Below are 10,265 nucleotides of genomic sequence, written 5' to 3' on the forward strand. Positions count from 1 at the left end.
TTTGGTTTACAACAATCAAGATATGAAGGAACAAAAAGTTTACTTATTCGACAATTTTACAAATACTGTATTTGAATACAGTGTTTACATATAATGGCTAAATTATACATGTAAAAAAAAAAGTTTCGCCAACTGGCTGCAGCAGGGCGATGACGAAATTCGTGGTGACGTAAATACGAGCCACGTTGCTCATTACACCGACGCTGCTCTGTAAAAGGACGCACAGCAGAGCCAGGCCTTTGCAGCGTTACAATAAATAACACTTTAGTCTTTGACAAGCTTCATCCAATTTTTATTCTTCTTTTTGTATATGTAGCGAGTACAGGCGGTAATAATGCAAACATTTATGCACTTACTAGCGCCTCCTGTCACAAATGTTTTTTTTAAAGGATTCACCGGGAAATAAAAACGTCATGATGGATTGTTACGCTTACGCTGACGACACCTCCTAAGGGTGACAAATGCGCTAGGTCTCTTTTTCCTGAGTGAATAGTTCGCCTTCTATAAATCATATTCGAGAAGCCAATGACAAGGTACCTCTAATTAGCTGAAAGGCCAAAGTGTTTTCGAGTAGTATGCGGAAGAATAACCGAATTACAGGTTACAGTGATCTATCCTGGATACAATTTAGACTTTACGGTCTGATCGTGTCCGATCCGAAAAGCACTTGTACGGATAACAGTAACGTTTAGTTAGACACAGTTCATGTGCGTGACCTTTAGTGACTCATTTTTCCTGCATCCCAACCGTCGTTGTGGTAATGTAGTCACCCAGAGAAACTTTAATGAGGAAACAGCGCCCTCTAGTGTTTGCACAAGGGAAAATGATTACGATAAGATGTGATTTTCCATATTTTTTATTTTACATGGGTAAACCAGCAAAATATGTACACAATTGTACATTTGAAGTAATAAAAAAAAGTGCATACACGATAACAATAAAAAGAGAAATAAATTAATACAGAAGACTTAGGTGATGTTTAAAAATGACGTGTTTTCCCTTGATGCATAAGAAAGTATAAACATTAAAAATAAAACAGCTTAATAAACCTGCCAGGTTTTTCTTGAAGGGAGGGGGGGATTTATTGCAGATTGCAGGGCTGTACCTAATAAACTGGCAAGACAAGGGACATGATGTGCTTTCATTCAGCATTGTAGTGTCTTTAATTAAAGTTGGTAGGAAAAGAAAATGTAAAACTTAAAAAAAATATATCCAGTTGATCGTAACAAAATGACATTCAATCACTTGACAGCTCCTTATTTTTTCAGTCATAAGGCTTCTCAAAACATTCAGTATATTTGATACCAAGTCTTTCTATATGTAATATATACTATATACGCACTGCAAGTTTTTATTATTTTTAAAAAGCGTTCTCAATTTATGTATATTTTACCAGCAGGTCTTGTGATTTGGTGTGTGAAATATGATCATACGTTCATACTATAGTACAAAACTAGAAATGTATTACTTGTTATTGCATTTTGCTGCGTAAACTATTGAACTATTTATAGCGTGACATAAATAGTAAATACACGAAGCTCTTTCAGCACTTTTAAAAACAAACATCACAGCCGTAATGTTGTGTCCTGCTGGTTTACAACAGTAAATTGTTTTTTTTTTTTTTTTTTTTAAAGTGTATCGGAGCACCCGGAGAGCACAAAATAAACAAAGTGATGATATAGAACGACGATGTGCAAAATGAAGCTGACATGCTCAAGCAAGACACTTGCATAGTTGATGACGAGCATGCTTGAGCGTTTACTGTACACGCGTGCGTCCCTTTTGTACATCCTTACGAATCGCAACTATTATTATATTGCTCCAAAGCGGCATGATGCTACTTAAAAACGACGGGAAGACAAATATATTGCCGTTTTTTAAAAGTTGGAAGAATCACGGTAATAAGTTGATGTGAAAGCGGGGACGCACGTCACAGTGTAGAGGTTAAGCGAATGCAAACTTGCAGTCATTTATTTAAAAAAAAAAAAAAAAGTCTTGTTAGGCTTGACTTTTTTTTTCATGGCGTGAATTATATGAGCAAATATAAGATGCATTTTCAGGCAGATGAAGAAAAATACGTGAGGTAACAGCAGGTTGAGGCGAGATGCTCGAGTCACGTGACATAAAAAGTACCCATCTAGTCTAAGGCATGAAACTACTACGTGATGCTGAGACGATTACGTTAAAGTTTCGAGTGTTTTTTTTTTTTCTACGAGTTAGTGGAGGAGAGGAAACTAGCCATCTACTCAAAAGTGCAAGACAACATTCCTACTCAGTGATGCATAAAGTAGTAGACTAGTATTGGTTTGCGTAATTAGTGTTGAAAAGGCGCTTAAGATCGTTTTCAGTTTCCATTTGGAAGAAAAAAAACAGTTCATATTTTATATACCTTATATACAGACGCATCTATAGCTAATATATTATCTATGTTGATTTTTTTTTTGTTGTTTTTAAAGGGTGTCATTTCAAAACCCACCTTTTTTTTTCCCAAGAAAAACAAAAAACATATAAAAACAGTTCTATCATAAAATGTCAACAAAAATAGTTGTAAAATATCTGGAAAATGATGGACATGTTGGATTATTTGACAGTGGATTTTCATATGTTGGCCTGACTGAAATTTTTCACAAAGCACTTTTTCATTCCATAGCTTTGCACGGAGGTGTGTGGTTGCTCACAATAAAACTCCTTTTTTTTTTTGTGAGCGTTTGTGTGTGGTCTCCACGGCAGACCAGACCATTGAGGAGAAAGTCAATTTGGGGTCATTTACTAAGTCTGGATTTACACTGCATGCTGCCAGTGGCAAATATTCTGAATTGTTTTTCCCCCTTCCCCTTAGGTTGCACAACTGAGCTATGCGGCGTCAACCGGAATCTTCCAAACATGGACTGATATGTTTCAAATATCTGCACAAACACAAACTGGATACACCCTGCCCTGAGGTCCTAAAAATGAGGTACACACACACCCTACATCTGCCCTAAACAACAATACCAAAAAACTCATAATCTAAACTATAGCAAAAAAAAAAAACAGATGGGATGAAATGTTGATTGTTCACATATTATTATTGTATTATGTGCAATTTGCATGACTCGTGTTCTGTCAGTGTAAACAGTCAGTTAAAAAATGTGCTTAAAAAACAGCCTAGCTAGGGATATTAAAAAAAAAAAAAAAAAATTAATTAATGCCTTGCCCAAATAAGGTTGATGCAGCAGCTCAACTTGCTCAAACATAGTTGCTTGGCGCTAAGATGCTACAAAATGGCTGCAAAGCATCGTTATTGCAAATCAGTGAGTTTTTTGGAGGATAAGTTTAAATAAATAAATAAAATGCGCAACTTTCATTGATTCAGTGAAGCCATTTAAGGAACCTGGAGTGTAAATCCAGCCTTGGGTATGATTTGAATTTTTTTTTGAGTGTGGGTGAGTGTCAAGTCTGAATATTTATCGCTATGAGTAGAAGATAGGCACAAAGAATGTACAGTAGCTGCATTTGGAGAGAAGAGTACGTACGTTAGCTGCGTCACTGAGGCCTCGGCGGGGCCCGCGCGGGCGATTGCGTCCCCAACGACAGCTTCCGGGAAGACGTCTTCTTTTCGAGGGGCTTCTTGGTCCCGTTAGCGGGAGACTTGAGACTCACGTCGGCGCCGGAAGACTTGGATTTGCCGACGTGCAGCAGGGAGCGACCGAGCGAGCCGGTCTGCTTGATGGGCTCCGATTTGGGAGCGTCGGCGAGCGTCGGCGGGGAAGCCGCGGCGTCGGAGGCTTTGGCGCGCTCGACGCCGGCTTCCTTGACCTGTCCGTTCTGCTTGCACGTCCTCTCTGAGGTCTTTTTGAAGAGCAGCGTGCTCCTGCCCAAGTCGGCCGAGCGGCGGCTTTCCCGCTGCCTCAGGGCGCTCTTAAAAAAGGACAAGCCTTTTTCCTCCGACTTGCTGCCCCGCTGTAGGTCTCTGGTGGACACGCTGGGCGAGCGCAAGCTAGTGACGGAAGAGCTGCTGCTGGAACTACGCACTGACCTCCGCTCCACTCGGCCGGCGCCGTCCGCTGCCTTGGGGATGGACGAGCGCGCTGCCGGTGCGGTGCTTCCTCGCTGAGCGCTGACCACAGAATCCCGACTGTAGCTCCTCTCCACCTGACGCTTGCGAACGTTCTCTGGGTTCTTTTCATGGTTGTTGAGGTTCCTGGGAGAGGGCGACGCAGATGATTGCGGCGTGGAGCGCGTGCACAGTCGATGTTGCGGCGTGGAGCTGGAGGAAGGGAGTGACTTATTGCTTTTGGATGGGGTCCCGCTGGGAGTGGATGAGCTTGTCTTGTCACTCTTTTCTTTAGTGGCGGTCGCCTTTTTGCCTTTCACGGGTGTGCTGGTGGGCGTCTCGGATTTGTGGGTGGAGCACAGGCGCTTCTTGGAGGTTTTTCCTGACTCCGCTTTGGTGGATTTTGTGGCGACGTTGCTTTCCGCCTTGGATACAGAACCGCCAGTGCTGCTCTTGCGGTTCTGATCTTTGGAGGGGGTGTTTTGAATGTTTTGGTCTTTTGCCGTAATCTGGTTGTTGTTTTCCGTCGTCTTCTCCACCGGCGTGGGAGCGCGACAGTATATCATGTCCAGAAATCGCTTGTTTTCCTGCTCGCCGCAGCTGCTTTCCACCGCCACCGGGGGCGGCCTGCCGCCGGAGTACCGCTCGTGCCGGCTATAGCCGCCGAAGCAGGAAGTGGACACGTGGTCGTCGTAGGACTCGCCGATTCTCTCCAGGGGTGGCGAGCAACGTGAGTCCAGAGAGAAGCGCGAGGGCGAGTTGGGGCGAATTTGAAGCTTGGCCGACAGCGACCACGAGGGTTTGACGGCGCTGTCGCTCAAAGCTAGCGGGCTGGCTACGGATGACCTGGAAGTCACGCTCTGGCGCTGGATGCTCCTCACAAAGGGCCGCGCTGAGAAACCACCTTCAAAACAAAAAAAGATTTCATGAAGACATTCAGTGTGTTAAAAACATGCTGAGAAATTCAGTTTTTGAGGCGACATATGTGGAAGGGCTTGCTAGAAAATCCGAGCAAATCATAAAAACATACAGCGAAGCGATGAATTGACTGCGTTCCGGCTCATCAAACTCTGTCAAATACTACACAGGCAATAAGCGTTGTTGTGTGTGTGTGTGTGTGCTGGCCACACGCGCCCCGGGGCGGCCATATGCTGAGGCAGCAGTCTGCAGCGTGAGCCCCTCATTACGAGAGCCACAAACAGCAAGCCTGGCTCACATCTGTTTCAGTTTGACACGGCAGAGCGGAGGACCACCTCGAATGGGTGTTTCCTTGTTTTTGTCTTCACCCCAAAAATACAATTTAGTCCAAATTTGACGCAAAGGTGAGGAGAAAGTTTTGAAACGGTTGAGTTATTTCATGTTTCATTTGATTCTAACAGCAATATTTTTATTGGGGAGAGCACGTTGGTAAAATATGTGTTTTGAAAAAAAATACTCTTGAGACTCGTTCAAGTCCAAACCAATTATTTAGATACCAGACTTGACTATAGTCATGAAGTTGTCAATCTGAAAAGCGAAAATCAGAATGTCACAATACAGACTTGTGTGGTCGGCTCCTCTGGAAACCGATCTTGACCTCACCGTCGTCTTCGCTGCGCTCTCCGGTGAACTCCACCGACTCCGCCAGCGAAGCCAGTGAGGTGCGTCTCGACGAGGCGCCGGACGCTAGACTAGCAGGTCTGCTCCCGGGCAGCCTGTTGATCCAGTGGTCGCACAAAGAAGAACTGGTAGAACCTGTCAGGCGGATCATTAAGAGTCACTATCCAAAACATAATAGTGCACCAAGGCTCTATTCTCAGTACTTTACTTTTTTGCCCCACATTATTTTAATCAGTCACAGACTGACCTGCAACAGAACTGTTGGCCGACCAAGAAGGAATGGCGGTCCTGCGTTGGTAGAAAAGTATGTAAGCCGTCTGCTGACACACGTCGTCGTCAGCCACCGGCGCCACCTCGCTGTCGTCAAAGCAGTACCACTGACCGTCCACGGAGTTCTTGCAATAGGCTACGAGCGTAGACAGAAAACATTGCTTGAAAAAAACCACTGCCCATCCCAATGACTCACAGGCTGTGATGTCATCGCTACCCGTGTAGTGGCCTCCGTGCATGCTCCCGTGATGGTTGCACACGGCGTAGAGATCATACAGGAAGTCATCAGGGTTCCTCCCTAGGCCGTAGGGTCGTCTCCACGGCGACCAGTGCGAGGGGAGACTCCAGCTACTCTGGCTTCTCTTCACCACGTGAGGCGCCATGTCCATGCCCATGAGAGGGAATCTCACCATGTTCTGCATCTTCACCCTGCGGTCACCCTCCTACGGGGAAACCAAGGGAAGAACTCGTATTTGCTACAAGTTTAGAGTTCAAACTTCAAATCACCTGTCTGAATCTCTTGAGGTGCAGTATGAGCACATCCGGCAGCGTCCATAGGCTGAGCTTGATGCGGCCCTGTTGCAGCTGCTTGCAATGGGGGCAGCGCCAGGCGTCATCCGGGGCCAGCTGAAAAAGAACCAGAGCCATGAAGGACAAACTGTTTAAAAAATAAATAAAAATAAAATCAAGGCGCTGGCTTTTGCTTCTCTTTCTACATTCTTTTCTGGCAGCGGCGAGCGAAGCCACAATGTTTATGTTGGTCGTCGCTTCTCGTGTCTAGCTTAGTGCTAACGTACCATTAGGAGTCGAATACGCAGCAAAACCACAGCGAGCTCAAGACTGTTATTACTCTCGGAGTGAGCACCGAGATAAACATGAAGAAAATATTCCAGCTGATGTGCTCTGAGCAAAATGGAGACATAGTCAGACAGTATTTTTTATTTCTGCGCAAGGAACTTTGGCTCAAAGTCACTGGTAGTTATTAAACTCGACGTTTGATTGATGATTTTTTTTTTTTTATATAATTGTGATTTCTGAAATTTTACCTGCTCCTCTTTAGTGTAGAGCTGAAAACACTGCGCCAGCGTGCACGCCTGCGGCTGGTGGTGCTGTTCTCTGTGCAGATAAACGCTCTCGGCGTCGGGGATGTACTCCTCTTCCGTGTGCCCGAACAAACTGTGGGGGAAAAAAAAAAAAGTGACGTGATTTGTGTTCATTAAGTTTGAACAAGATAAAAGCTGGCAGAGGTCAATTCATTTTTGCTTTATTGCGAGGTAGCTTGTCACCAATGATAAATTATGCCGGTGAATTAGATATTAAAATGTCTACTAAATTAAAGACATATTCAACTTTTTGACCACAATTTGTATTGCTAAATAAGATGTGTGTGATGTAACTTGGAGATGACTCCACTTACTAATCTTTGGTCTCCTTGTCCCACTCCACCACAATTTTCACGTGGGGCGGTCCACCTTGTCCGCAGGATTTGTACGCTCTGAAACCCCCACAAACAAAACCACAAATTTCCGGTTGGGTAAGTTATTTAAGTTACACGTTCAACAAAATGTAAATGTTGCCATACCAAAAAAAATGTGTTTTAAAGTTTACTGTATTTCTATTAGCTACCCTAAGGACAAAAACTCAACTACGCTTTTTACTGATGAATTTTTGTGCTTGAGTGATGTTCTGGCTTGCTTTATGTAGCTCAGGAAAGAACAAGAAAAAAGAAATCCTAAACTGGCATTTGAAGACTTGCTCGGGCCTGTCACTGAACGGCTGTGAGACGATAAACAACACTTGCGGTTCTGATTGATGATGTTTTCCCTGGATGTGAAATTTGATACGCCAAAGAGTAACGCTAACCTCTCCACCGTGGGGTGACAAAGCGGTCGCTCGTCTTGAGGGAGGAGATAGGTGATCCCGACCACGCCGACCACACGGAGACTGAAAGGCCCCACCTGTGTGTGGAGATTGTTTTGCAAAGGTCTAATGATGCATTGGGGCTAAAAAAAAAAAAAAAAGTAATTTCACTTTCTACCTGAATGTAGACCCCAGGTCGCAAAAGATGGCGCATTTTTTCCAAAATCTCCTTCTGCAGTGTGTCCCACGTAGCCGTGCGCTCCATGAACAGCACGAAAGGCAAGCCGAACCTAAAATGACAATTTATAAATTGACGTCTATAGTTGTCAATGGCAGTGAATGTGTCAATTTTTTTTTTTTTAATGAAACCTTAAAACAAAACTGAGTACCAACTTGGGGTCACAGTACAGATGGAAGCTTTACCTTTTTGCTTGGTGGCCGGTGCAGGCTCGGTTGCACACCAGCAGTATCATTTTCTCCGATGCCATGTTCTTATTTGGGGACACCGCGGGAGTCAAAGTCCCCTGCATGAAAGACGGCGTGCGGCCATTTTCCACGCCATACTTTAAGTTGTTTTGATTCAGGTTGGCCAGAAGACTTCCTGTACAAAGTAGTTAGCTAGTTTAGGCTGGATTTGAACTGTAGATGAGTATCCAATTTGTATCCGTTTGGGAGAGGACTGCACCAATTCCATTTTTATTTTATTTACTCCAACGTGATGTGAAAAAGTAACATGGACCTCTTTTTGTGCGTAGGCTCTCCAGTTTGAACATCTCTGGCGTCTCAAAGGCAAAGATGGAGTCGCTCTCTTGGATGATGTTCAGGTCGTCGTCATCGTCGCAAAAGGAACGATGGAAGCCGTCGTAGTACATTTCAGTCAGAATGAACTAAAACGAGCAAGCAAGTAAGTAAGTCAAAGTGGAGAAAATTTGGCTAGCGCGAAGCTGAAGGAATGAACACCTGGTCCATTGGCATCTTGGTCTCACGTGACACGGCATCACGGAGGCGGTACACGGTGCTGTTGAGGGGCACGGCCACGCCGATCCGCAGACAGTGCGAGTACTTCCCCTGGTAGACCAACGTGACGTAGAGAGGGCTGGAAAACAAACACGTGAATTTCCTTGAAGCTGATTCGCAGGCGTTGACAACGTCTCCACTTACCGTGTGTGAGGCAGGGGGATGGGTAAGGAGATGCACAGGAAGGGGTCAAAGGTATTGCTCTGTTTTTGGCAATGGGGGCAGGTGAGGGAGGACCTTCAGGAAAAAAACAACTATGGATCAACTCATGCTGTAGACGCATAGAAAGGAATGTAGTTTTTACCTGTACTGAGCCTGGAAGAGCTCCTGTACGAACGAGCCAGCCGAAAGGGGCGGGGAAGGTCCCTCCGTGGTTTGGTCATCTAAGTCGATAGGTGGCTGAACAAGCACAAACGTGTTTTAATGACAATAGCAGTGAAAAAGTTGTAAACAGGTCCAGCAGGCTTTCCTCTTGGGACACATCCAAGTTGCTTTCCGAGCTGCCGTTATTTAACTCACCCTCAAGGTTGGCCTGGCGTTTGGGTTGACGGTGTTGAGATCCTCGTGCACTCGGTCCAGCAGCCACAGCAGAAACTCTTGGGCGTCGTGCTGAGCGTTCCCTTTAAACTGCGTGGCGTTCTTGGACACCGCGTTCTGTAAAAAAAATTTTGTGGTGGGTTTACTCGTGTTTGGATTTGCACAGCTCGGCTCGAAAAGAGCACGCTGAGATGAACCATGGCAGCTCATCAGCGTTACCTTAAAATCTCTGCTATGCTGGGGGGTGTACTCAAAAGTCCATAAAGCCCGAACAAGTCCAGACAGTTGCTCTGTCACTTCCCCCTTGGCCATGGGACCTTTCTTCTGCAGATGGACGCCATTTGTTTTTGGTTTGTCCTCCTGGTTAGCCTCGTCCGCCCTGTACTGCTCCAGGACGAGGTACTCGGCAAACAGCTCGGTGTTGCTGAGGCACTGCAGAATAGCATTCATAAAGCAGGTATTGCCGTGGTTCTTCAGGCCGGACACGCCGGGAATCCTCTCCCCGGAGAGGTAGAACCGGAGGTCTCCGTCCTCCAAGGGTGCGTCCTTAAGTCCGGAGTGAAACGCCGAGAAGCCCCCGTCATCCTTGTCGTCGTCGGTTTGCACTTCGGAACCAAAGTGGGACAAGGCAGTGAGCGTCCTCAGGACTCTGCTCATAAAACTACCCACGGAGCGTACCGAGCCTCGCCTGAACAATTTCTTGCCGAAGCTCGTCTTCTTATCCTTGGTGGCGGCTTTACACGACATGATTGTACTACCCTCACCTTCACCCTCCAGTCCGAGTCAAGGGAGACCTTCAGCGGCGTGCTGTCCGCCGACGCTCCATCGCTCAAACAACCCCGAGCCGAGTTAACTAACCCCTCACCAGGCATAACATTGTAACTACAGTCTCTCGCCCCACTTACTAAATAACATACCGAGAAGTAAGATTCCTCTTGGGAATATT

General features: G+C 45.5%; 1 protein-coding gene across 1 annotated transcript; it reads right to left on the bottom strand.

Moving 5' to 3' along the window:
* Positions 1–840: 840 nt before the first annotated feature.
* usp31 (ubiquitin specific peptidase 31) lies at positions 841–10,066 on the bottom strand. Its single transcript, XM_049745405.1, has 16 exons — positions 9,539–10,066; positions 9,302–9,436; positions 9,087–9,181; positions 8,927–9,019; positions 8,726–8,861; positions 8,505–8,652; positions 8,189–8,366; positions 7,944–8,055; positions 7,769–7,863; positions 7,323–7,400; positions 6,952–7,081; positions 6,413–6,532; positions 6,123–6,348; positions 5,883–6,041; positions 5,618–5,770; positions 841–4,940 (listed from the first exon to the last, which is right to left on the bottom strand). The coding sequence occupies exons 1-16, from the start codon at positions 10,064–10,066 to the stop codon at positions 3,526–3,528; spliced, it is 3,801 nt and encodes a 1,266-aa protein (XP_049601362.1). The 3' UTR covers positions 841–3,525.
* Between the last annotated feature and the right edge of the window lie 199 nt (positions 10,067–10,265).

Source organism: Syngnathus scovelli, chromosome 16, assembly GCF_024217435.2.
Source record: "Syngnathus scovelli strain Florida chromosome 16, RoL_Ssco_1.2, whole genome shotgun sequence".
NCBI lineage: Eukaryota > Metazoa > Chordata > Actinopteri > Syngnathiformes > Syngnathidae > Syngnathus > Syngnathus scovelli.

Coding starts and splice junctions, on each gene's coding strand:
- usp31 (XM_049745405.1), bottom strand. CDS start 10,066: ATGTCGTGTAAAGCCGCCACCAAGGATAAGAAGACGAGCTTCGGCAAG. Junction 9,437..9,538: donor AGCATAGCAGAGATTTTAAG/GTAACGCTGATG, acceptor TTTTTTTTACAG/AACGCGGTGTCCAAGAACGC. Junction 9,020..9,086: donor CTCTTCCAGGCTCAGTACAG/GTAAAAACTACA, acceptor TTTTTCCTGAAG/GTCCTCCCTCACCTGCCCCC.